The sequence below is a fragment of the Giraffa tippelskirchi genome, chromosome 8 (genome assembly GCF_054371585.1).
Source record: "Giraffa tippelskirchi isolate mGirTip1 chromosome 8, T2T-mGirTip1v1.2.pri, whole genome shotgun sequence".
In the NCBI taxonomy this organism is placed as follows: domain Eukaryota; kingdom Metazoa; phylum Chordata; class Mammalia; order Artiodactyla; family Giraffidae; genus Giraffa; species Giraffa tippelskirchi.
In genome coordinates this window covers 121,748,550-121,775,452 of record NC_137282.1, presented here as the reverse complement: position 1 = coordinate 121,775,452, position 26,903 = coordinate 121,748,550, and the positions used below count along the sequence as shown (strand labels likewise).

Sequence of the window (26,903 nt, the reverse complement as noted above, 5' to 3'; positions counted from 1 at the left end):
ACCTCACTGCCCCGCCGCCCCTCCGGGGCCCCCGTCCCCCCTCCGAGTCCCTGCGCACCCCTTCCGGGTCCCCCCGCCCCCCCTCCGTGTCCCCCGTTCCCCCTCCAGGTCCCCCCGCCCCCCCTCCAGGTCCCCCAGTCCCCTCTCCGTGTCCCCCCGCCGCCCCTCCGGGGCCCCCGTCCCCCCTCCAAGTCCCCCCACACCCCTTCCGGGTCCCCCTGCCGCCCCTCCGGTTCCCCGTCCCCCTCTCCGGGTCCCCCCGTCCCCACTCCGGGTCCCCCCGCCGCCCCTCTGGGTCCCCCGTCCCCCTTTCCGGGTCCCCTCGTCCCCCCCTCCGGGTCCCCTCGTCCCCCCTCCGGGTCCCCCCGCCGCGCCTCCGGGCCCCCCACCCCTCCGGGCCCCCCGCCCCTCCAGCGCGGCTCAGCTCACAGGCCTTTCCTCGCCACCCACAGGGAGCGCCGCGCAGCCTGGCAGGTGCCCCCAAAGGCCACCAGGACCCGAGGCGGCCGTGACCGCCAGAGCGACCTGGAGCGCTAGGCCTCTTACGTCTCCCTGTCCGTGTCTTACTCTGTGGACGGTGGTTATGTGGCTTTGAAAGACTTTGCCAACTTTCACCAATCTCGTGGGGAGAGGGAACATGCTGAGAAACGGATGAGGCTGCATAACTAAGGAGGTGGCCGGCCTAGCCGTCCTGCGGGATATCAGGAAACCGGACCCTGATGACGGGGAGAATGGGCTGAATGCAATGGAATGTGCGCTACACCTGGAAAAAAGTGTCAGTCAGCCACTACTGGACTGCACAAACCGGCCACTGACGAAACATGACCCCCATTTGTGTGACTTCATGGACACTCACTGCCTGAAAGAGCAGGTGCAATCCGTCAAAGCACTGGGTGAGCCCGGGCACGGTGCAAGACGGGAGTCCCCTGAATCCGGCATGGCAGAGTACCCCCGATAAGCACACCCAGGGCAACACCATAAGCATACAGAGAGCGGGAGCTAAGCCTTAGGCTGGCTCCCTGGTCAGGAGGGGTGGCTGCCCTGGTCACCAAGGCAGCACATGCATGTTAGGCTGACCTCCACCTTTTCTGTAAGTTGCACTAAAACATCTACTTAAGCGCTTTTCTTAGTTATCATTCCTTCAAATAATTTGGTACATGCCCCCCCCACCCCCCAAAAAAAACAGTATATAACCACCAAGCTAATGCTGGGGAAAAATGAATTTTTAAAATTACATAATTTCAAAGAAGTCATACAACAAGTAAAAAGGGTGATGTAAAGGGCCAAAGAACACCTGATCAAACAGAAAACAAGCAGTGGGCTAGGGTGGTAGTTGGTTTTTTTTCTGACAGTTCCTCCCCACTGACCCTAAGGTGTTTATTAACAGCTGCACACTTGCAAACCAAAAAAGTATACAGTCACTTTAATCTTTTCACTAAATTTAAACAAAAATATTATACATTCAGGTTAAACTCAAGAGATCCTTTAACACTAAATACTTTATTTAGGATCTTAATTTTTGCTGACAGCAAATGTAACTTAGAGGATCAGGATAAAATGTAAAATAACTATAAACTTAATCTCACATAATCTACAATTGTGTCTTTAAAAAACAAACATATTTAAAATGCTGTTTATGATAGAATTTAGATCATTGGAAATTTTATTGCTGTGACAGCGTATTAATATATAAAGAGATTCACTTACTGCTTAAGTCTCTTTATTAATATAGAAAGAAATTTAGTTACTGAATCAAACAAGGACTATTTTACAAGGAAACTTCATTTTAATCAAAACTTGAAACCACCAGTTAAGCCAGCTTCATCATATCCATTTTAACTGAGACAACTAACAAAAAATAAAATAAACCCTAAGCGATAGCTTGAACCACAGAAGGATCAGTTTTAACCTCCCGGCCTGTTAAGGAATTCTCCTGCAAAACCAATGGTATTACTAAAACAGAGGGAAAAAAAAGACAGAGAGAGAGAACTAAAGAATTTTATTATGTTGAGCTGTTGTAGTGTAAGCCTTTAATTCACATTGACTCATTTTATATTTGGTAATAAATTGCTAAGCTCCAAAAGAGTGCATTTGTACTTACACACAAATACAATATTTTATTTTATCTTAATAATTTATTGAAGCAGAAAAGAGTCTAGGTCTTGAATCTTCTATTGACTAGCACAGGATTCTTCCAAAACAGAGCATTCTGTCTGTCCCAGCTGCAACCAAATTATTTCAAAACTTAGGGGCCCTGCCCATGATTCCCTCTACCATATTTAGCAGTGGATAAATAGCTAAGCTCATTTAACAACCTCCAGAATCAATTTTCAACTCTTTTCCCACGAAAGTATGACTAAATTCGATCAGATGAAAAGATAAGACACAACCTAAATGTCCATCAACATGTGAATGGATAGGGAAGATATGGTATGCATATATATATATGCATATGTATATATATACATACATATGATGGAATATATGTACATACATACATACATACGTATGATGGAATATTACTCAGCCAAAAAATGAATGACAATGTCATTTGCAGCAACACAGATGCAACTAGAGAATCGTACTAAGTGAAGAATTAATAAGTCAGAAAGACAAATACCATATGATCTATCACTTATATGTAGAATTTTAAAAGTGATACAAATGAAATTATTTACAAAACAGAAATAGACTCATAGACATAAAAAACAATTTTACAGATACCAAAGGAAAAGGGGGGAGGCATAAATTAGGAACTTGGTGTTAACAGATACACACTACTATATATAAAACAGGTAAACAAGGTCCTACTGTATAGCACAGGGAGCTATATTCAATATCTTCTAATATCCTATAATGGAAAAGAATACAAAAAAGAATATGTATGTATAACTGAATCACTTTTCTGCATACATGTAAGTAAAACACTATAAATTATAGTTCAATTTAAAAAAGGTAAAACATGAACAGTAATAATATCCATCTATCAGCACTAAGACCAAACTTTATTGACATCTGTCTTAACTGTCATCACGTTGAAATTCACATAAAAAAGATGAGCATTGTACTACAATGCACCAGTCATTGTTTTGGACCCTGAAAAGTTCAAAGAAGGAGTTCATGGTCCCCATATACTTGAGATGCTTATGCCCTAGAAAGGTAAACCTCTCTTCTTTTGTTCATTCAACAAGAATTCATTGGCCATCAAAAACTAATCAGACATTTTGTTCATTGCTTAGAATTTTGTGGTGGAATTTTTCCTTACTTTTATGATGCTCACAGTCATATAGGGAATTAAACATAAAACGATAACAAAAATAAATAGAGTAATTCATATTATATATAGTGAACAGTGCACTGTGAAATGTAAGATAGCAGGAAATGTTTGGCTTGAGAGTCTGAGAAAGTAAAATCTGCGTTAAGATCTCAAGGTTAATTAGTTGAAAAGAATCTATCAGAGAGGTAAATAGATAAAGGCGGTGTTTCCAGAGGAAAGATGATTGGAAAACTCAAAGAAGGACACGGTGGCAAGAATAAGAAGACAGCTTAAGACAGTGCTGCACAGATGCCATGAAAATACCATCTGAGCCTTCCAAGAATACATTAAAGGTTCTGCTTGCTATTCACTCTTTAAATCAACGAGAATTCACAGAAGGTTGTGAAACAGGAAAATAGCATGATACTATCTGAAATAGAGACCATCTCTCAACTAGCTGTAGAAACAGTGGGTTGAAGGATAACAAGACTCCAGTAGCGCACTGGAAAGAAAATGCCACTTTAAAATCCACAGCAGCAGTTAAGTTGGAAAAGCACATGCATCTGAGAGACATTCAAGAAGTAAAACTGCAGGACTTAGTGACACCCTGGATATGATAGAAAGAAGGAAATGGGCTCTTGGTTTGTGCTTCCAGGGCAGAATGTATTGTGATAGCATTCCCTGTGTTAGGAAATTGTAGAGAAGGGCTGCAGGTGGAAGAGGAAGGTTGTGAATCTGATTTTGCAAATGTTGAGTCTGAGTTGCTTTTGAGATGCTCAAGTGATGAAGTCAGGTGAGCAGATGGACATCAGGGACTGGAGTTTAAGAGACAGAAGGGACTACAAGTCTGGAAGATACAGATATACTAATAGTGTCAGAAACTGTGAGTGTGGGTAAAAAGTCATGAGAAATCTGAATATTTACTAGACAGGCAGAGGCCACTGAGCCAGTCTGGTTCCAGCCTGAGGAACCCAGAGCAGTAGGGCTGAAAGCAGTAAGGATGATAAACAGAGAAGCCAAGGAAGCAGGTAAATTGCAGAGTGAAGAGTCAGGTATCACTGGGAATTCAACAGGATGAGACCTACATTACAACTCCACAACATTGGAACCACAACAGAATCATGCATAAAGTGCCACAAGAGCACAGAAAAAGGATACTGACTCTAGACAGAGAAAAGAGTTGATCAAAAGAAGTGATCTTTAAGCTGTGCCTGTGGAATAAATAGGAGTTTCTCAAGCAAATCAGTCTAGGGATAAAAAGGCAATGTTTAGAGAAGGTACAGCAATTTCTCAAAAAGGAAACAAACCATCTCCATTAGGCTGATGAATATTCAAAACCTCTATTTCCTACATTCCTTGATCAGTTATTCTAGTCATTTTCAATTACGCTGCTTCCACATTATAACAGGGCAAAGTAGGCATCCTAGCAGTCTAGCCTCTGTCATGGTCCCCAAACCCACAAAATCAGAATATGGGGTGGGAGAAGAGAAAAATAATATTAACACGGCAACAGAAGTCATATAAAGTCTCATACTTTTTGACTGAAATGTAAGGATTTCTGATTCTGTAACAGAGTGAACATGAAGGTTTAAAGTTATAATACAAAGATCAAAGGAGAAGACAAAAAAATTGAATAGAAGACATTTGTATGTTTGTACATAAGGGAAGATAAAGACTAATTTTCCCTCTCTTGCACTGTCAGCAACAGTCTTTGAGTTAGATGACCTCAGCCATCTTTCAAGTAATGAGGAGAAATCTTTGAAAGAATCCACAAATGCTGAACTCCAATCTGTAGAACTAAGGTTACAATGTCACGTGGTGATACATTGAAGATACACTGAATGTAAAACTATAGCAAAAACGGAGCCTCATATCAGCATTAGAATAATTGATTGACTGATTCATGTCAATGTATGGCAAAAACCACTACAATATATTTTTTAAAAGAAAAAAATTAAAAAGACACAAACTCAAATTATGCTTACCCACTAAATTGTTATATTTAATACAAGTTTTTCCTTTGTACATAGATGTATAAAGAATAAATAAATACATAAATGTATAAAGAATAAATAAATAAAGCAAAATTTGAAAAATTAATAGCTAAACCCTTATGGTCTCCCTCCCTTTTCCCACGTTTCAACATTCACTTAACAACTACCACTGCTATTTCTCTGTGAAACTTCAAACTGTAAGCTCTTTTAAGAGAAAATCAATTTCTTTATATAGATTTTCTTCATTTACTTGCCATTTCCAGTTGGAAGTGCATTAAATTGCAGGTATGTGGCTACCATTCACCTGCCCCCATAGTTGTCTTCAAATGGGATTTCAGGCATCACATGGGAATACATTTTGGTCTGAAATCCTTCTGCTGTTTACCATCTTCCCCCAGCTTGTTCAAGCGTGTTGAAGCATAAATACATTACAGATAAAGGATGATTTCACCCTGCCCTGTTTTCCTAGCCTTCCGTTTTTCTGCCTCACATTTCGACAAACTCGTCGCCTTTGTCACACAATAGTAAGGAGAGAATTGAAAAGAGAGACGCTGTCCTCAGACAAGCGCTGCGTATCACATGAAGCATCCTTTCCCAGGGAAACGCAGAGAAGGAACCCTTTCCTGCAGACCACCTGCACGCGCCAAGCTAGGGAATTTAAAGGGTCTCCCCGAGGGGCGGGTCCGCAAGTTCACCCGGGGAGCCGGTGGGAACCCTTTTCGGGAGAGGCCTTCACACCGCAGAACCGCCGCAGGAAGGGCCCCGGGCGGGGAGGCGCCGCGGCGGCGGGAGAGGAGGGGACGCCCCGGGCCACGAGATGGTACCTGCGCGGGCTCGAGCGCCCCTGCCACTGGATCCCCGATCCAGAGATGCTCGCGCAGCAGCTGCTGGTAGCTGAGGCAGTGCTTCACCGCGCAGGGCACGTTCCCCATGGCGGGGCCCGGGCGGCGCGGGGAGAGGGGAGGCAGTGAGCAGGGGACGAGCGAGGCGGGCCGGCGCCCAGGGACGCTCCGCGTGCGGGCCTCCCGCCTCCCGCGCGCGCTCTGCGCACTGCGGCGGCGCCGGGCAGGACGCAGACGGGCACCTGCGCACACGCGGTCCACCCCGCGCGCTGGGCCCGCCAGTTACCGCCTGGCGCGCGTTCCGCACGGGGCGCAGCACTCGGGGCTGAGAGCGTTGGCACACACCTGCAATTACTGGCTTCTCATCAGCTTCAGACCCCGCAGAAAAAGCAAGGGTTAGGTCTCCGCCAAAGGAAGAGCATCTGTGTTTTCCTTTGGGGAGTTTGCTCATGACCAAGTGTGATTTTTCCTGCCCAGTGTAGACGTGCCTGGCCTTGAACTCACCTGAGTTTATCTTCATGAGAATAAGCTTGACAGATGCACACTGCTATGTTTAATCAACAAGGACCTACTCTATAGCACAGTAAGCTTTGCCCAATATTTTGTAATAACCTAAATGGCAAAAGAACTAGAAAAAAAGAATAGATGCCTGTATATGCAAAACTTTGCTGTACGTTTAAAACTAACACAACATTGTTAATCAACTATATTACTAAAGTAAAAATTTAAAAATAAAGATATCGGCCATATTGGATTAAAGCCCTGTTTAATATGCCTCCCTTTAACTTGATTACCTATATAAAATTATCTCTAGAAATAAGGTCACGTTCTGAGATACCAGTTCAGGTCGTTCAGTTCTTCAGTCCTGTCTGACACTTTGCAACCCCGTGGACTGCAGCACACCAGGCTTCCCTGTCCATCACCAACTCCCAGAGCTTGCTCAAACTCATGTCCATCAAGTCAGTGATGCCATCCAACCACCTCATCCTCTGTCATCCCCTTCTCCTCCCACCTTCAATCTTCCCCAGCATCATGGTTTTTTTCCAATCAAGTGGCCAAAGTATTGGAGTTTCAGCTTCAGTATCAGTCCTTCCAATGAATATTCAGTACTGATTTCCTTTAGGATGGACTGGTTGGATCTTCTTGCAGTCCAAGGGACTCTCAAGAGTCTTCTCCAGCACCACAGTTCAAAAGCATCAATTCTTCGGAGCTCAGCTTTCTTTATAGTCCAACTCTCACATCCATACATGACCACTGGAAAAACCATAGCTTTGACTAGACAGACCTTTGTTGGCAATGTAATGTCTCTGCCTTTTAATATGCTGTCTAGGTTGGTCATAGCTTTTCTTCCAAGGAGCAAGCATCTTTTAATTTCATGGATGCAGTCACCATCTGCAGTGATTTTGGAGCCCCCAAAAGTAAAGTCTCTCACTATTTCCATTGTTTCACCATCTGTTTGCCATGAAGTGATGGGACCAGATGCCATGATCTTAGTTTTTTGAATGTTGAGTTTTAAGCCTACTTTTTCACTCTCCTCTTTCACTTTCATCAAGAGTCTCTTTAGTTCTTCTTCACTTTCTGCTATAAGGGTGGTATCATCTGCATATCTGAGGTTATTGATATTTCTCTCAGCAATCTTGATTCCAGCTTGTGCTTCATCCAGCCTGGCATTTCACATGATGTACTCTGCATAGAAGTTAAATAAGCAGGGTGACAATATACAGCCTTGCTGTACTCCTTTCCTAATTTGGAACCAGTCTATTGTTCCATGTCCAGTTCTAACTGTTGCTTCCTGAGCTGCATACAGATTTCTCAGGAGGCAGGTCAGGTGGTCTGGTATTCCCATCTCTTGAAGAATTTTCTGCAGTTTGTTGTGATTTACACAGTCAAAGGCTTTGGCGTAAAGCAGAAGTAGATGTTTTTCTGGAACTCTCTTGCTTTTTTGATGATCCAATGGATGTTGGCAATTTGATATCTGGTTCTTCTGCCTTTTCTAAATCCAGCTTGAACATCTGGAAGTTCACATACTTTTGAAGTCTGGCTTGGAGGATTTTGAGCATTACTTTACTGGCGTGTGAGATGAGTACAGTTGTGAGGTAGTTTGAAGATTCTTTGGCATTGCCTTTCTTTGGAATTGGAATGAAAACTGACCTTTTCCAGTCCTGTGGCCACTGCTGAGTTTTCCAAACTAGCTGGCATATTGAGGCAGCACTTTCACAGCATCATCTTGTAGGATTTAAAAGAGCTCAACTGGAATTCCATCACCTCCACTAGCTTTGTTTGTAGTGATGCTTCCTAGGCCCACTTGACTTTGCATTTCAGGATTTCTGGCTCTAGGTGAGTGATCACAGTGTTAGGTAGTTAGAATAGGAAACAGGAGTCCAGAATGGCGGTGGCTAAAAGATAAGGAAGGGAAAAGCCCGGGAAAATCGAACAAAGGAAGATCGGAGCACCGGAGTGAGGACCTCAGGTAGAACAAACAGCACTCCTGGCTAGCCCAATTTACATAGGGCAGGCCTAGGGGGAGGAAAAGACATATGAAAAGAGGAGCCAAAGGGCCGGGGTCTCTCTCTCTCCTTCGTGTGTGCGCTCTCTGTCTCTCTCTCTGTGTGTCTCTCTCTGTCTCTGTCTCTGTCTCTCTCTCTGCTGTTTGCGTCTTTTGGGTCGGCATGCCCCCACACCTCGAGGAAGTATTTTCCTTTATTTTCTAAATAAAACAGAGGGGGCTATAACACTGGTCCAGAGCTGTGACGCGCAGAGGGCTTTAACGTCTGTCACTTCAAATTTTTGTGGAGACAAGACACAGTGGAGGAGAACACTCTCTTGTGACACCATCGCGGTTATCTGGTCATGAAGATCTTTTTTGTGCAGTTCTGAGATACCAGAGGATAGGCTTTCAACACGTGAATTTGGAAAGGGAAACATCCTGTAACCCATGGATTCTCCACTTTTATTGTCCTCTCTTCTCTGTCATTAGTCTTTTCCTGAACTCTTTGAGAGCAATAATAGATTATGACCTCCACCCCCCACGACGCCTTAATTTGCCAGTGTGTATCCCCCCAGGCAAAGACAATCTCTTGCATCACCACCAAACAGGCCTCCAGAACAGAAAATCACCCTTGGTACAGTGCTACCATCCAATTCATATACCCCCTTGCAAATTTCACCAACTGTCTCAATGATGTCCCATTTGAAAAAAAAAAAAAACTTGATTTTTAAATATAATGAGAGGAACTTGGAACTATGCTTAATATTTTTGCATGCCCTGTAAAAGAAAAGAATCTGAAAAAGTATATGCATGTGTATATGTACATATACACATACATATGCATATACATATACATATACATATACATATACATATACATATACATATGTGCTTCCTGGTGGCTCAGAGGGTAAAGAATCTATCTGCAATGCAGGAGAAAGAGGTTCCATACCTGGGTCAGGAAGATCCCCTGGTGAAGGGAATCCCTACCACTCCAATATTCTTCCCTGGAGAATTCCATGGACAGAGGAGCCTAGTGGGCTATAGTCCATGGAGTTGCAAAGAGTCAGACACAACTGAGTGACTAACACACACACACACACACATATTTGTATTATAACTCAGCCTATACATATATACTACATATGCCAAGCTTCTGTTTTTCCTTTGCTACTTTTCACTTTGCTTCTAATGTTGTTTTCATATATTGAAAAAAAAAAAAGATGCAGATCCAGAATCTCTACCTGGAAGAATTCTTTGTGTCTTTTTTTATTTCCTTGTAAGGGCACCACCTTAGTTACTTCTGTAATGGTTTCTCTTTATGTAGAATTACTATATCAATTATATCAATCTATGGCATATGCTAAAATAAATTTTTGGAGAGTTAAAAAATATGAATCACTTTGCTAGACACCTGAAACTGACACAACATTGTAAATCAGCTATCCTTCAATTGAAAACTTACAGAATATGAACAGTAAATATTCTAAGGCAATTTGCAAGGTTAGAACTCTTATGCAGCAGTGTAATAAAGAAGAAAAGGTAGAAGGTGGTCGATTAGGGGAGATGTCACAGATAATTTGGCAAGTCAGTCAGCTGACAGTAAGTGGGTTATAGAGGTGAAGCACTGAAATAGAGTTGAGTTGCTTAGAGAGATGCAGGGCACAAAATTACTGAAGCTATAAAGGCTAAAGTCATTCAACTGAAAATTGTAAATACATCCTTATGTCATTAGAATAGGACTGGTCTTGGGTAGTGATGGGTTGGGGAGATGGTCCTGGAACAGACCACCTCTCTTCCTCCCAATCTTTCACAAGCACAAATACACCGACACACTCTGCAACTCTTCAGCATGAGTTTAGCACCTGCATTTGAATGGACAGCTATCGAGAACAGCCTCATGTGGCCAAGGGGCCTGGCCAGGGGCACCAGTCAGCTCCACTGGCTGCTGCAGCAAGTACTATTACATAAGAAAGGATTCAAAGATTACTTTGTACAACATAATATAAACACACTTAAGGAATTTAACACGCAGAATAAGCAAGTCATCATTCACGCTTGTGAGAGTGGTCAGACTTCCACTAGTAACAGAAATAAAGCAGTTAAGGACAGAACAAGGCAAAGAGTGGGAGAGGGAGCTTTTGGATCCTTATTGGAACAGGACTGGTAGGGCACAGAGGATGAAGGGAACTCTCATCACTTTAATCAAGGCTGATTAACATGGAGAACATGATCAGAATTGCCAAAGTGAGGTCATGCAATTCTTAAAAGCCTCTAAAACTCTCTAATGCAAAAGACTAAACTCTAATGCAAAAGACTGAAAATAGAACCATCATAAGACCAATCAACCCCACTACTGGGTATATTCCATAATTCAAAAATACTCATGTACCCTAATGTTCATATCAGCACTATTTACAATAGACAGGACATGGAAGCAACCTAAATTTCCATCAACAGGGGGGTGGATAAAGAAGATGTGGTACATCTACACAATGGAACATTTTTGTTTAGTTGCTAAGTTATCTCCTACCCTTTTGGGACTCCGTGGACCGTAGTCCCCCAGGCTCCTTCCGTTCATGGGATTTCTCAGACAAGAATAATGGAGTGGGTTTCCATTTCCTTCTCCAGGGGATTTTCCTGACTCAGGGATCAAACCTGCATCTCCTGCACTGGCAGGAGTGTTCTTTACCACTGAACCACCAGGGAAGCCCACAATGGAATATTACTCAGCCATTAAAAGGAATGAAATTGGGTCATTCGTGGAGATGTGAATGGATCTAGAAATTCATATATAGTGATGCATATCAGAAAGAGAAAACAAATATCATATATTAACATATATATGTAGAATCTAGAAAAATGGTACAGATGATCTTATTTGTAAGGTGGAGGTGGAGACACAGATATGGAGAACAAACATGGGTGAAGGGGGAGTGGGAGAAATTGGGAGTTGAGGTTGACATATGTATACTATCAATACTACTACTAATAATAATAATAAATAAAACTCTAATGCACCCCAAATTCCAATTATTATTTATTTGAATATGCCTATTTTAGAGGTGTATATTCAAAGGTCTAAATCTCTTTGATAATTTGCTTCAGCTGAGCTTAGCTGTTATTTTTCCAACGCAGTTGAAATGCACCTTAGAAGTTATATCAATGCCTAATACCATTTTTTTCTGTACTTCTATAACAGGAAAAATAGTACTTGAAAGGACTTAAAAGGACCCAGTTTGAACAGCAGTATTTAGAAAAGGTAACTTTTACCTTGGAGTCAGTTGTTCAGAATTGGAAAAAGCTTTGACAATTAATATTGAAATCTAAACTCTTGGAGTACGACCTCTGAGATAAGTCAAATATTGTATGATCCTCTACTACTAGGAAAAAGAACATCTAGAAATAAACTTTAATACTTAATAGTTTTCTAAATGGGGAAGGTCTTTAGACAAATTCATATCTCAATTAGTTCACCATAGGAATATAGGGTTTTTTAGACAGGGAAATCATATAAATATGAAAATATTGAATACGGTTTTATTTTAATGCACTTCATGTGGAAAATTCTATAATCACAAAAAATGAAATTATGATTCCTGTAAATGCCCAAACTGTTAGCAATAAGGACCAAATAAAGACCATCATAAGAATGTTTTATTTCACATATAAAAGAGAGTGAAAATAGATGCACTTTTGGTGGTCAGTAGTTTGATGTTAAATGCAATCATGAATGCTTAAAATTTATAAATTTAAAAAGCTTCAACTTATAAATTGAAAGTTAAAATTAGTGTACACATTCCCAGTTTTTATGATTAAAATGAAAGTCCTCAATATGTACCACTGTTAATGCAAATCGAAGAAGTCCTATGGAAAATAATAACGTGTATATATCCATACATATGTTTTCATATTCATTTCCATTATGGTTTATTACAAGATATTGAGCATAGTACCCTGTGCTATACAGTAGGACCTTGTTGTTTATCTATTTAATGCATAGCAATAAAGAAAGTGAAAGTGAAGTCTCTCAGTTGTGTCCAACTCTTTGCAACCTCATGGACTATAGTCTACCAGGCTCCTCTGTCTATGGGATTTTCCAGGCAAGAATACTGGAGTGGGTGGCCATTTCCTTCTCCAGGAGATCTTCCCAACCCAGGGATTGAACCCACATCTCCCACATTGTAGGCAGACACTTTACTGTCTGAGCCACCAGGGAAGTCCCTGCACAGTAATATGTACCTTTTAATTCCAAACTCCTAATTTGTCCCTGCCCCCCTTTCCCCTTTGGTAACCATAAATTTAATTTCTATGTCTCTGAGTCTGCTTCTATTTTGTAAATAAGTTCATTTGTATCATATTTTAGATTCCACATGATAACATATGATATTTGTCTTTCTCTGTCTGACTGACTTTACTTGGTATGATCATCTCTAGTATAATCATCTCTAGGTCCATCCATGTTATTGCAAATGGAATGTCCATGCAAAATCATTTAAGTTTGCCTGCCTCTCCTGAATTACTCTTGACTCTCTTCTCTCCTTAACCTCCTACCCCAAATTTCATCTGTCAACCAGAGAAGTCAGTTCACCTCTTGGACCCACTCATCCATTGTCTCGCTCTGTTCTCCTACTGACTTCCTCTGCTCTCTTTCTCTTGGAAGGCACCATCATTGTGCAGTTGGCAGAGTCTAAGTGCTGGCTTTAGATTCCCAGTGATGAGAGCCTGGCTCCACCAGATACCAAATGAGTGACCTTCGCAAGTTCTCTAGTCTCTGTTTCTTATCTGTAAGAGAATGATGATTAAAATTTCCTACCTGAGAGGGCTGTAGTAAAGATAAAACCAGCTAGAATATATAAAATACTCAACACAAGGTCTCTGGCACATAATAGGCACCCATTGAATGTTAGCTATTATTACTACTGTAGCCTGGTTTTCTGTTTTATTTTACATTCACAAATCTACCCTCCACAGCGTAAGAAATTTTTGAAAATACAAATCTGGTCAGTACTTTTAAGCTTAAAATCCTTAAGAGATTTCTCATACCTTTTGAAGAGAAGTCATTTCTTAAAATGATACAGTAACTTTTTCTAGATGAGATTTTTAGCCACCTAACAGTCTTAACAATAGTCTTCACTCCTGCCCATTTTGTAAACTCACCTTTCACTCCAGAAAAATCAAATTATGTATAATTCCCCAAGTTCTAAACTCTCCTATGCTCCCTTATAATTCCAATCTCATTATTAAAAATAGACATTTTGGGAAATGCAGAAGATGCATAAAGATAAACTACCCATCATTCTAAGGCCAGAAATATTTTAATACATTTTCTTTTAGAGAAAAAATTTTATTAATATTTTCTACCTATCCTTTTTATTCTACTCTTTCCATTTAACATTGATTTAAATTCTTTAAAACTAGAGTTCTAATGGTTATACAATATATATATATATTTATGTCTTATTTTCAATAATCTTCTAGAGTATAGACTTTTAATTATTTTTAAAAGGGAAGATCAACAGCTATAATGTGATCTTGTGAATGTTTATATAAGTAATTATCTAATTAACCTTCCAAAAATATGACAGTGAAAATCTTCCACTACAGAAATTGTATTTCTGTTAATTTCATTTATATTTTTAACATGGAATATGTATCCTTTGTTAGTGGTTTACTTGGTATAAGCTTGTCTTCAGTGAAAGATTTTTGGGTTTTTTTGTTTGGTTGGTTGTTTTTGCTATATGGGGGTGAGAGAGTGTCTATGGGAATCATCTTTGGATTATGGTAATACCACTAAAGAATGGTTTCAGGTTTGCTTAGCCAGAATTTCTAATGAGTTTAGTTTGACAGTTCTAGGATTTATTTATTTATTTTCCTAACCCCTTAGCTTGGGCTCTAACAGGATGAAAGTGTTAATCTCTTGGTCTTGTCCGACTCTTTGCAACCCCATGGACTGTAGCCTGCCTGGCTCCTCTGTCCATAGAATTATCCAGGCCAGAATAGTGGAGTGGGTTGCCATTCCCTTTTCCAGGGGAATCTTCCCAACCCAGGGATCGAACCCATGATGCCTGCATTGCAGGAGGATTCTTTACATCTGCGTTACCAGGGAAGCCCTTGTAAATCCAACCTAAAACCATACACAGTGTAGCTTCACTTCAGTGTTTTTGCGGAGGCTTACTTTCTCCCTCACAGACTCAGGTGCAGTTTTTCCATCTCCCATACATGGAACAGCCTTGAGAGATCCAGTGGTTTATGATCTTAGCTCAATTAGCTCCCTTTCCTCAGATGGCAATTGGTTTAGGCTTCCCAAGTGGCTCAGATGGTAAAGAATCTTCCTGTAATGCAGGAAACCCAGGTTTGATTCCTGGGTCAGGAAGATCCCCTGGAGAAGGGAATGGCAACCACTCCAGTACTCTTGCCTGGAGAATTCCATGGACAGAGGGGCCTGGTGGGCTATACTCCATGGCTCACAAAGAGTCGGACACGACTGAGTGACTTCACCTTCACTTTCTCAAGTGATTAAAGCCCTAGCCTCTAACAGGACCTGTGTCCTCTTGTGAGCCTCTTGGCAATACTAAGTCCCTGGATATGTCCTTGATATCATTGTTGAGAGGAGGGAGAGGCATATCTCACTTCAGTTTAGTCCTGCATATTTATCAGAATTCTAACTTGAAATATTTCTGCAATTAGTGTTTTCATGTAATTTTCAATACATTCTGGAATTCCTTTACTCTTCAGGAAAGTAAAGATAGGAATCAAGAGATGCTGAACTGAAAGAGAACATTCAGCTTATCTCAGAGCCTGAGCATCTTACAATACAGTTCTGACACCTTGACTAATTCACAAGAGAGAAAACTAAACCACAGCTACATTCTCCCGTCCTTTCCCCTATCTCTTCTCTACATAAAATGACAACAGTAAATTACAGAGTTGTGCATTGCTTATCTATATCCTAAGCAAAGGCTTTTAAAAACAGTGGCAAGTCCTTGGGAGAGAAGGGTCCAGTTAAAATGGGCTTTTGTGTGGGTCCTTTTGGTACCAAAGATGGCTATTTAAAGGTCTCTAAAAGAACAAGATAGATAAAATAAAAATAAAATCAAATTTGTAGTAACAATACATGCAAATCGGCATGTAGCCAAGGTACCTACCAGGCAGGGATCAAAGACACATATGGAGAGTTTCAAGCGGAGATGCCATGGAACTTTGGCAAGCATCTTGAGAGTAATGTGCTCCAGCCTCAAACAATAAAAAGGAAAGAATGAAAACAACTTGGTTACCGATACTGGATGATACCTAAGGGGAAGCAAAGCTTTCATCATCTCAGTTTTATTGCTGAAAAATTTAAATAACTTCTCACATATGTTATGTCTGGCTGATCTAAATTGGTGGGAAGGATAACAGAGTGTTTAAAAACATTCTTGGTCACTAATATCAAAGTTCCATTAACAATAGCATTGTTCTGAAATGGTGCATTCTTTTGAGAATATGTAATGTGATCTATTTTACCAAAATAGCACCCCACCCCAGGTGATGGATACCTGGCATTAGATACAGAAATCAGAACAAAGCTGAAAACCACATTTCTCCTGATGTAGAAGTCTATTTGTTCTCTCACTGATTCAAAAGGATCCCAAAGCATTAGCTTTGCCAACTGTATTGTAAAATAAAAGATAGAGACATTGACAGCTCATTAACAACTCATACTATGAGTTGATTAGATGGCTGAAGTGCACACAATTTTTGCCAAAAGATATAAAGTGTCTTCTTATTACACTACCTACAAACTCAGACTCTATTTGAAAAATGTTTATATCACATCAGTTGATATATTCTGATGGTTATAGTAGATGTGACCTTAACAGGTAACTTATATTAATTCTTCTCCATGGACAGTATCATCATTTGAAATCTGTACCAAGTACTATTGAATTAAAAGCATCATTACCAGTACAGACAATGAATTAAAGGTACAAAGCACTTGGCATTTTGCTTTGCACATAGTATGTGTTCAGTGAATCTTGGCTTTCTTTTTCCTCTTCACAAATCAAATCAGTCCACTGTTAAGAACAGATATATGATGAGGGAATCTGTTAAACTCAAATTTAAAGAGTATTAGTTCAATTCACTAAAGAGGTTTTTTTTTTTTAATTTTGGTATTCAATAGCTAATGGGAAAATAAATATGAACAGATATATAACATATGCCTTGTTGACTTTAAAGGTCTCGTGTTCTAGCAGCCACATCTGGAGAAAACTAATTATAAATATTAGGTGTAGCAGATGTATCTTCATCAGTGGAATGCAAGAAGTTAAATTTCAAAGTTGAAAAATCTGGATAAGAAAACATTATTTATGACAGAATTTGCATGTTTATCAAATGTTTATTGAGTAATTCAGTTCAGTTCAGTCACTCAGTCGTGTCCGACTCTTTGCAACCCCATGAATTGCAGCACACCAGGCCTCTCTGTCCATCACCAACTCCCGGAGTCTACCCAAACCCATGTCCATCGAGTCGGTGATGCCATCCAACCATCTCATCCTCTGTCGTCCCCTTCTTCTCCCGCCCCCAATTCTACCCAGCATTAGGGTCTTTTCCAATGAGTCAACCCTTCGCATGAGGTGGCCAAAGTATTGGAGTTTCAGCTTCAACATCAGACCTTTCAATGAACACCCAGGATTGATCTCTTTTAGGATGGATTGATTGGATCTCCTTGTAGTCCAAGGGACTCTCAAGAGTCTTCTCCAGCACCACAGTTCAAAAGCATCAATTCTTCGGCTCTCAGCTTTCTTCACCGTCCAACTCGCACATTCATACATGACCACTGGAAAAACCATAGCCTTGACTAGACGGACCTTTGTTGGCAAAGTAATGTCTCTGCTTTTCAATATGCTATCTAGGCTGGCCATAACCTTCCTTCCAAGGAGTAAGCGTCTTTTAATTTCTTGGCTGCAATCACCATCAGCAGTGATTCTGGAGCCCAAAAAAATAAAGTCTGACACTGTTTCCACTGTTTCCCCATCTATTTCCCATGAAGTGATGGGACTGGATGCCATGATCTTAGTTTTCTGAACGTTGAGCTTTAAGCCAACTTTTCCACTCTCCTCTTTCACCTTCATCAAGAGGCTCTTTAGTTCTTCTTCACTTTCTGCCATAAGGGTGGTATCATCTGCATATCTGAGGTTATTGATATTTCTCCCAGCAATCTTGATTCCAGCTTGTGTTTCTTCCAGCCCAGCATTTCTCATGATGTACTCTGCATAGAAGTTAAATAAGCAGGGTGACAATATACAGCCTTGACGTACTCCTTTTCCTATTTGGAATCAGTGTGTTGTTCCATGTCCAGTTCTAACTGTTGCTTCCTGACCTGCATACAGGTTTCTCAAGAGACAGGTCAGATGGTCTGGTATTCCCATCTCTTTCAGAATTTTCCACAGTTTCTTGTGACCCACACAGTCAAAGGCTTTGGCATAGTCAATAAAGCAGAAATAGATGTTTTTCTGGAGCTCTCTTGCTTTTTCAATGATCCAGCATATATTGGCAATTTGATCTCTGGTTCCTCTGCCTTTTCTAAAACCAGCTTGAACATCTGGTATTATTGAATAATTACTTGCATAATAAACATAGGGCATTAAATAATGTGTGGAAAGTAATAATGAACCAGGAAGTCTTTAACACAGAAAATTTCTAATTTAATAGTGAAATGTGATGCCACTCAAATATCTACAATGAGCAATGTGTTAGTAAGTGCCCAGTGATAATACTTGGTTGGCCAAAACATTGATTCGGGTTTTTCTATAAGATGGTACAGAAACCCGAACGGTCTTTTTGGCCAATCCAATATAAGCTGAGAGCCATGGAAGCAAAGGGAGTAAACTCTAAATTGGGTTAGCAAAATAAGTGAATTCATCGGGAAGGAGGCACCTATGAAACGAGATCGGGCAAGGAAAGCCTATTATGCAGGAAGGAAGCAGGGGAGGGGAGAGAGACATTCACATCAGCTGATAATGGGCTAACAGGCTGCATTACCACCAAGAACTGCATTACCATCAAAACATGCAAATAACTTTCAAATGAAAATCTTCATTAAAGTACTTGATTTAATAATCTTTTATACATCTGTGATTATTTCACTAGGCTATTGTAAATAAAACGATCATTCCTAACTTTGTCACAGATTAGCATAAACACATAAATCCATCAGAAGTGCTAAAGAGACTAACAAAGTATTTATCTTGCAAGTCAGACTTTTATATACAGCTGTAGATTTTTGAAGCGTGTCATCTCTGTTCTCCATGGGCAGGAGAGCAAAGATCATAACTGCAAGATGACTGGAACTTTGAAGCACTTTGCTGGGTATTTTAACTCAGTGCATGAATTATTCCCATTTAACAGGTGAAGAAACTGAGGCTCAGAGACCTTGAACAACTAAGCCAAAGTAGAAGAGTAAGTCTCAGAAACGGACTCAAATTTGTGCCTCTCAAAGCCATTCACACACAATCATATGTTCCTCAGAACATCTTTTAGACACCAAAACCCACACTCCCAGAGGTTAAATTGTTTCCAAGGGAGGTTCTTTAAAGTCAAAACCTTCCATGTTCGATGCATGAGACAAGGGCTCAGGGCCGGGGCAATGGGATGACCCAGAGGGATGGGATGGGGAGGGAGGTGGGTGGGGGGTTCAGGAAGGGGAACACATGTAAACCCATGGCTGATTCATGTCAATGTATGGCAAAAACTATTACAATATTGTAAAGTAATTAGCCCCCAACTAAAATAAATAAATTTATTAAAAAAAAAAAATAAAGTCAAAACTTGAACTCAGCCTTCTACCTCTGCATTCCAGAAGAATTCTACAACATAAGGTGGACCCAGTCTCTTCTTTGGAACCCACAGACCTTTGCAGGTTTGACATTAAAAATACTGTCCATGGGAATGATACAGGAATACAGAACGTTCTTAATAATTTTAGCAGCCATACATGCTCTACCATATTGGAGAGGTTAAGACTCAACTCCAAGTCTTCAAAGAAAATTTGCAGATGGGTAGTTCATCTTGCTAATCATGCATGGTGGTGGGATTTCTCTTTTTACAGGCCATTCAAGCCATGGACTTATCATGGCTGTAAGTTTATCAAAACATATGTGTATATGATGGGAATTTTGATTTTCAAGTTTCTGGTCACTTTTATTCTTTTCAGTTTTTTCCCTCTGTAACCTGGCATACTTATTAGTATATATCCCTACATATCACATGCTGTTTGTTTTTTCCCCTGAACTAATTAAGTTTTATTCTACCACTTAAAGAAGTTTTTCCACCATGGAAAAAGTAGTTGCTTTGCCAACAGTTTCCCAGAGTTCTCTTGAAAGTTCAAATCTCTGTAGAATTCACAATTGACTAGATAATGGACGCCCTTTCTACTAAAGTGCCATCATTCCAACTACATTTTCATTAAAAATTATAAGGGCAGAACATCATAAGAGTGCTTTAATAACTGACATTATTCAATGCCTTGCATTTTTCTAGCCTCAAATCTCCACTAAATTCACAAATGCAAATGCATCAGTATGAATCATATGAGTTTTCAAGGCAATAATCTATAGTTATTTTGTAATCCAATATTAATTTTATAACATTCAAAAACTCATATGTGATATTTGTATAACTTTTCACTTGTTCATTTAAAGTTCAAAATTAACTAAAATGTTATAAACCTGCACCAGAAGCCTGGATGGGTAACAAAACAAGAACCCTAAAATCATGTTCTTGGGATTTTCCTCTTCCCAACCAATTTGCCTCCAATGCCTCTCTTTTACCTTCTTACTCTGTGCTGTGGGAACTCATCTGCTGCCTTATTTACCCTATTATTTTCTCAGAAACTTTCTCCTACCCTATGATTACATATTCATGGAGATTTGTGATTCTTGGTAATTTATAGTTTGCTTACAGGTACTTAGAAGATAGAGAGTTAATGTTATGAGTAATCAGCATTATTTACAACATTTTGAAAGGTTTGTTGGCCTTTAAACTTCACTTTCAGCAATAGAATAACTTAAATTGGTGTTTTTCAACCTCAGCCCTTTTGATATTTGGGGCCTAGAGTCTTGGTCGTGGGGCGCTATCCTCGGTCTTGTAGGAATTTTAGCAGAATCCCTGGCTTCTACCGACTAGATGCCAGTAGTCTCCACTAACTCATGACAACCAAAATTACCTCCAGAGCCTGCCATATGTTCCCTAGGAAGCAAGTCAATACTGGTTGAGAACCACTGGTTGAAATAATGAGAATGATGATAACAAGACCTTATCACATGTTGGGGACTATTCTAAGTCCTTTAAGTGCACATTATCTAATTCTCAGAAAGTTTCTGTGGATCCCAGGTTCAGATGAGGCAGCTTGAGCACAGAGAAGTTACTAAGTCACTTAGCATCACGTGGCTAGTGAGTCAGACAGCTGGGATTCAAGCCATGGGACTTGGAATATGTATTTTTAATTGTCAGCCCTACAGCTGTTTTGCTGAAGTCACACAAGCAAGAATGAACTCCATCAAAGACATAGATCATTTTGAGTTTAAATTCTTCTCCATGATGGCCAACATTTAAACGCTAGAAGATAGACTTAATGCAAATTCAAAATCTTTCCAGATAGATAGGTTCCCTTATTCTATTATTTCACTGAGCTTGTGGAATTCTATCAAAGATAAGATTTTCCAGGCAGAGATTTAAAGCTCAGGGAAAGCAATGAGATTCCTGAGCTCACATCCTGACAAAACCGTGGTTATGAATATCATAAGGCTGCTTACATGTTTTATTATTTTATAGCATCATTTGAGTAGTGAGGGTCCTTTTATGTTATTTTAATTAGTTTAGAAGAAAGTAAAATTACTTTATAGCATTCATCCTATGTCCCATAACATTCAAATATCATTTTTATCTTATGTATAGTATTTTTATTATGAATAACAGCCAGCAAAAATTAAATTTCTTTTTCCACCTCTGCATCTGTGTGTGGCAGACATGCTATTTTCTTGCAAAGTAAAAACTATCATACAGCATAATTCACAAAGATTTTGCCTTTGTAAGTATCTTCATAAAATGTGCTTTCTCTCTTGCTCTAAAACCTTCTTTTAATTTGTTCCAGGCTGGCTATAAATTGTTAAAAACAATGTAGTATAATAAGTACATTTTTATATCTAATTAAGCACAATTAATTTAAATAATATTAACTACATAGTGGGCTTCACTGGTGGTTCAGTGGTAAAGAATCTGCCTGCCAATGCAGGTGACGTGGGTTCTATCTCTGGGTTGGGAAGGTCTCCTGGAGAAGGAAATGGCAGCCCACTCCAGTATTCTTGCCTGGGAAATGCCATGGACAGAGGAGTCTGGAGGGCTACAATCCATGGGGTCACAAAAGAGTAGAACATGGCTTAGTGACTAAACAACAAAAACAACAAATGCATAGTGTATATTATGGCCTTTCAAGCTTCTAGAAAAGTTGATTGAAGTAATAATAATGGCCTATACTTACAGTTATTGATTGATTTCTCTGTGTCATGCACGATTTTAGCAGTTCTTCAAAGGCTAACTCATTTCATCCTCATAACAACTCCTTTTAGGGAAGTACAGTTAATGTCCCTATTTTGGAATGAAAAATTGAAACCACAGAGAGATTGCAGAACTTGGTCAAAATCAAATAGGTAGGAAGTCATTCAGCTGGTTTATAAACCCAAGTAATTTGGCACCAAAACTGTGCTGGTATCATTTATGTATACTAATCTTCTAAAGAGGGGGAATTATCACCACATATAATATTATTCATCATTGTAGTAGATAAATGAATTAAATGATAAATGAATTAAATTAGAAAATCTCTCTTACACTGACATACTTGGTGCCTTAAAAATTGTACCATTTGTGAAATTCTTGGCAGTGGAGGGTAAGAGCTTCATCTTTTGAAGAAACGAAAGAATAATTGTAAAAATGGTTTTAAATCTGAAGATTCTAAATTATTCCTTGGATAGTTCACCTATTTTTCTTTTTCCTTCTAATTAGCTCAAATATCTGAGTCCTCTGTGCCTTTCACACACACTGTGTCAGTGAGACCAAGTTTCCTGGTTTGCTTCATTCAGTCCTGAGTTATCTTTGTCCTGGTGTCTTTTACTATTTCGAATTCCTTGAATTTCTCATATTTAACAAAAACTTTTCTTTAATAATTGTATTAAAATAAGTCAGACTGAGTTAAGTCAACCTCCTCCATGTCCTTCCAGCTTCTGCCGCAATCTTGTCTTGCTGTGCCTGAGACATTTGTTCTGAGAATGAAGTTCTCACTTTAACACGTGGTTAAAGCTGTAAAATGACTGGCTACAAACCTCTTTCTTCATTTGATCTTTTCCAGATGCAACAGATAACTACTATCTCCTTTTCAAGGACAGCATGTGGAGTGCCAGCTGATAAAATAAAATGTGCTTTTTGTGAGAAGCAGCTGTGGACAGCTGACCCCCTCTGGACTCGTGTGATGGTGAAAAAAGAAATCTACCCACCTGCCCTTTTTGGTCCCTTGATTTTGGCAGCTAGCTAGTTGTCCCGTGAACCCTTCCTACTTCTGTGAGATGCTTCAAGCTGTCAGGTTACCAGTTAAGTGCGTCAGAGGGAAATATTGAAAAGTATAGACTATACAGGGAATGGAAGCTAGACAGCTCTGCTTCGGGGTATAAAAAATAGCGAACACTAGATGCTGTGGGAGTTTTAAAAATGTGTTGTACAATGTAAATCTATAGCTGCTTATATTTATAGTTGTTTTATCTAGACTAATACTTATCATTCTGAAATAAAATCTTTAGATAGCAATTGCATAAGAAAATAGAAGCATGCATTTAAAGCAATGGGCTGAATTTCCATTTCTCAAGCAAGTAGCTGATGCACTTGTAATCTGAACACAATGTGTTTGAGTATTTACCGTTTCATTGTGAAGACTGTACTGGCCACATAACAACCCAAGCATCAACATTTTAAGAAGACAAGACCCAAAGACAACATTTAAACACACCCAAGTGTAGAAGTGGAATATATATCAATCTCTAAAGCATGCTTTTTTTCATTCAGATTGATTGCTATTTAAGATTAGTCTTGCCTATTTACATTCTGTGACATTTTTTGTATTTGTGTGTGTGTATGTATTTGCCCATGTGGATACTAAAGAGAGGGCTGTTAATATGTCCACCCTGTGGAGAAGAGAACTTGTAAGAGATGCCTTACATTATGATATTGTCTTCAGAGATTTTCAAACAGAAAAGCAGCTCAGCTAATTACAAAAAAAAAAAGTCTGATTTTGATTTTCATCTGATAAAGCTATATTCTACCAAGGCAAAAGAACTGACTTTACTGTGAATACTGTTGGAAGTTCATCGAATCAAAAGTTCAATGTTGAAGACACATTTTTTTCTTGCTATGATAACAAAAATAAAAATTTTGGCGGAGCACAACAGTACAGTAAAATCTAGGTTCTTTCTAAAGAACCCATGGAGAAAAAAATGTACTTGGGATTAGCTGTGAAGCACAAATAATTCATGAATGGTCAAACTGGGGAAATATTCTACTAACCACAACTCAAAATATAGAAGTCAAAGTTTACACATATGAGAAAATATACCATTGGACCATAATTTTTTCAATGAAATGATTTAAAACCAAAAAGATACTACAGCTTAATGACATAATGATTCTTCATTGATTATCTTTGATCTGATTTTAGAAAATTAGAGCCTTTGTGAACAACTCTGTAAGTCAACCTCAGTCTCTAGTATGTACAGAATGTTTTTGTAAAACATTCTTCAAAATCGTGATAGCATTTTATTCAAAAAAAGTTGGAAATCTTTAATACATATGCTCAATTAAGAGAGTGCCCAAGACTTCAACTTTTGAAAATTTTAGCAAATTGCAATTATAGAAAATAAAGCTCACAAAGAGAATTCTTTAATATTTATCTTTAAACCAAACGTGAAAGTTAAATGATACATAAGATTTAAGTCCAAAATTGAGTTTTGTGATAACTTGAATTTGGGGAAGAATCTTATGATGAAATTCTTATGTTTTCTTGGATAAATTCATATTTTGTGAGGGTATTAAATTAAATGAGAAGATTTATACTTTCCCAAAAATTAAAATGGAAAATATTCAACAAAATAAATATTGAATATGATATGGATATTGGTATTGAAAGAGATATTGAACTTGAACAGAATAACATTCATAGAAAAAACTTGCTTGATGAGTTTTATCTTTCAAATTTTTGTCAGAACAAAATTATTCTGAATGCAATTTAAAAGGCATGACTTTATAATTAGTAGGTTAAAATATTTTAACATTTGAGAAAGACAAAGGAATTAGGGATACCTTCTATTTGGAAGTTCTCTTTCAGGGCTTACCAGGCCAAAACTGTGTGAAAAAATATGTTCTCAATTTAAAATATATAATTACTCATTGAGAATAGTCCAGTAAATAGGTAAACTATCTATTTTATTAAATAAAGTATAAAACTTTGGAAATGAATGTAGAAATGTTATGGAAGATTTTGCTGTTAAGTCCAGATTTTAAAAATATGAAATACATACATTTTGGAAGATATCAGTGATATGCTATTAGAGAAAGATGTGATTAACAAATTGATTAAGTTCATGATTAAATGTAGTGCTTAGATTTTTCTTTAAATGGTCAGGAAATTACTACAATGAAATCTGTTTAATACATATGGGTGTATATTTTTATTTTTAAGAAAATTGAAAATAATTTTTTTAAAGCTATTTTATAGGTGACCAATATATTTCAGACTTCCCAGGTGACACAATGGTAAAGAATTCACTTGCCAGTGCAGGAGACATAGGAGACTCAAGTTTGATCTCTGGGTTGGGGAGATCCCCTGGAGAAGGAAATGGCAACCCACACTAGTATTCTTGCCTGGGAAATCCTATGGACAGAGGAGCCTGGCAGGCTACAGTCCATGGGGTCATAAGAGTCAAACACAACTTAGTGACCAACTGCCACCAATATATTGATCAATGATATGTTAGTCACTCAGTTGTGTCTGACTGTTTGTGACCCCATGGACTGTAGCCCCCCTGGCTCTTCTGTCCATGGAATTCTCCAGGCAAGAATACTGGAGTGGGTTGCCATTTCCTTCTCCAGGGGATCTTCCCAGCCCAGGGATTGAAACTGGGTCTCCTGCATCACAGGCAGATTGTTTACCAACTGAGCCAATAGGGAAGACTGTATGGATCAATAAGTAAATATAATTTTAATTACTTTTAGTGCACATTTCAAATTCAAGAGGGTCTCAGTTTGGACAATAAAATCATATGGTCACTCTAGGTGATTAAAACCACAACACAGGTGGGAACTTGCAATACGATTTTATCAGATTTCTGTCACTGTAACAAATGCTCAGAAGCTAAGCATTTATCACTACACAGCTCTCTATGTCAGGAGCCTGGGCACAGATTGATGAGGTCCTTTCCCTAGGATCTTACAAGGCTGTGATCACAGTAAATGGGCTGTATCCTCAACTGAGGGCTCACTAGGGAAGAACCCACTTTCAAGTCCGAGTTGTTGGTAGAACCCATTTCTCTGTGGCCATATGATTACAAATCCTGACACTTGCTGGATGGAGGTTGGAGGCTCCTCTTACGTCCCAGAGACCATCTGTGGTTCCTTGTCCAGTGGGCTTTTTCAAATGGGGCTATGGGCTTAATTGAGCTCACAGGGGCATCTGTTCCAGGCTGCTGAAAGAGCCCCTCAGACAGTGCAATAGGACTGCAGCTTGATGTTCCATCACCTTGCTCCATCATTTAGGAGCCAGCCACAGGTTCTGCCCACATTCACAGAGAGAGGATTACAAGGGGTGTGACCCCAGGAGCTGGGAATCATTGGGTATCATCTTAGGGCTTGTCCGTAACAAAGATGATATCAGATATTTCAAAATTAAAAAATGAATGTGCTGGTATATAATTGCGTATTACACATAGCATTGCAGTGGTTTTAAAATATATCTTCAAGTTCTTTGATACCCCAATCCTGAGAGGTGGTGTCTCTGAACCCCTCCTGACTCAGGGCCAACCTGTGTTGACTTTTTTCTACTAGAATCCTGTGGAAGTTATGTGCTGTGACTTCTGAGACTAAGTCAGGAAAGGCTACCCAGTTTTTGCCTGATTTGCTTTAATCATGCTCTCTTCGGAGGTTACTCCCTTTCAGAATCCAGCCCCCATGCTCTCTGGGGATTTCCCATCGCATAGAGAGGCCATGGGGAGATGCTCCAGTCAACAGATCCAGCCCAGATG

General features: G+C 39.4%; 1 protein-coding gene and 1 long non-coding RNA gene across 6 annotated transcripts in view; one reads left to right on the top strand and one right to left on the bottom strand.

Annotated features, from left to right (window-relative positions):
• HMGCLL1 (3-hydroxy-3-methylglutaryl-CoA lyase like 1) overlaps positions 1 to 6,295 on the bottom strand; it is a 167,753-nt gene extending 161,458 nt beyond the window's left edge. For all 5 annotated transcript variants that reach the window (XM_081517468.1, XM_081517465.1, XM_081517466.1 and 2 more), the window contains exon 1: positions 6,075 to 6,295. Coding sequence is in view for 4 of the 5 variants with exons in the window: in XM_081517465.1 (XP_081373591.1) it covers positions 6,075 to 6,182 (108 nt within the window). In the remaining variant the exon portion in view is untranslated. The remainder of the gene's footprint in view (positions 1 to 6,074) is intronic.
• A 114-nt stretch (positions 6,296 to 6,409) lies between these two features.
• On the top strand, positions 6,410 to 24,056 carry LOC145516317 (uncharacterized). Its single transcript, XR_014061295.1, has 3 exons — positions 6,410 to 6,675; positions 11,783 to 11,842; positions 22,970 to 24,056. It is a non-coding gene; the product is annotated as an uncharacterized LOC145516317 (long non-coding RNA).
• Positions 24,057 to 26,903: the final 2,847 nt, after the last annotated feature.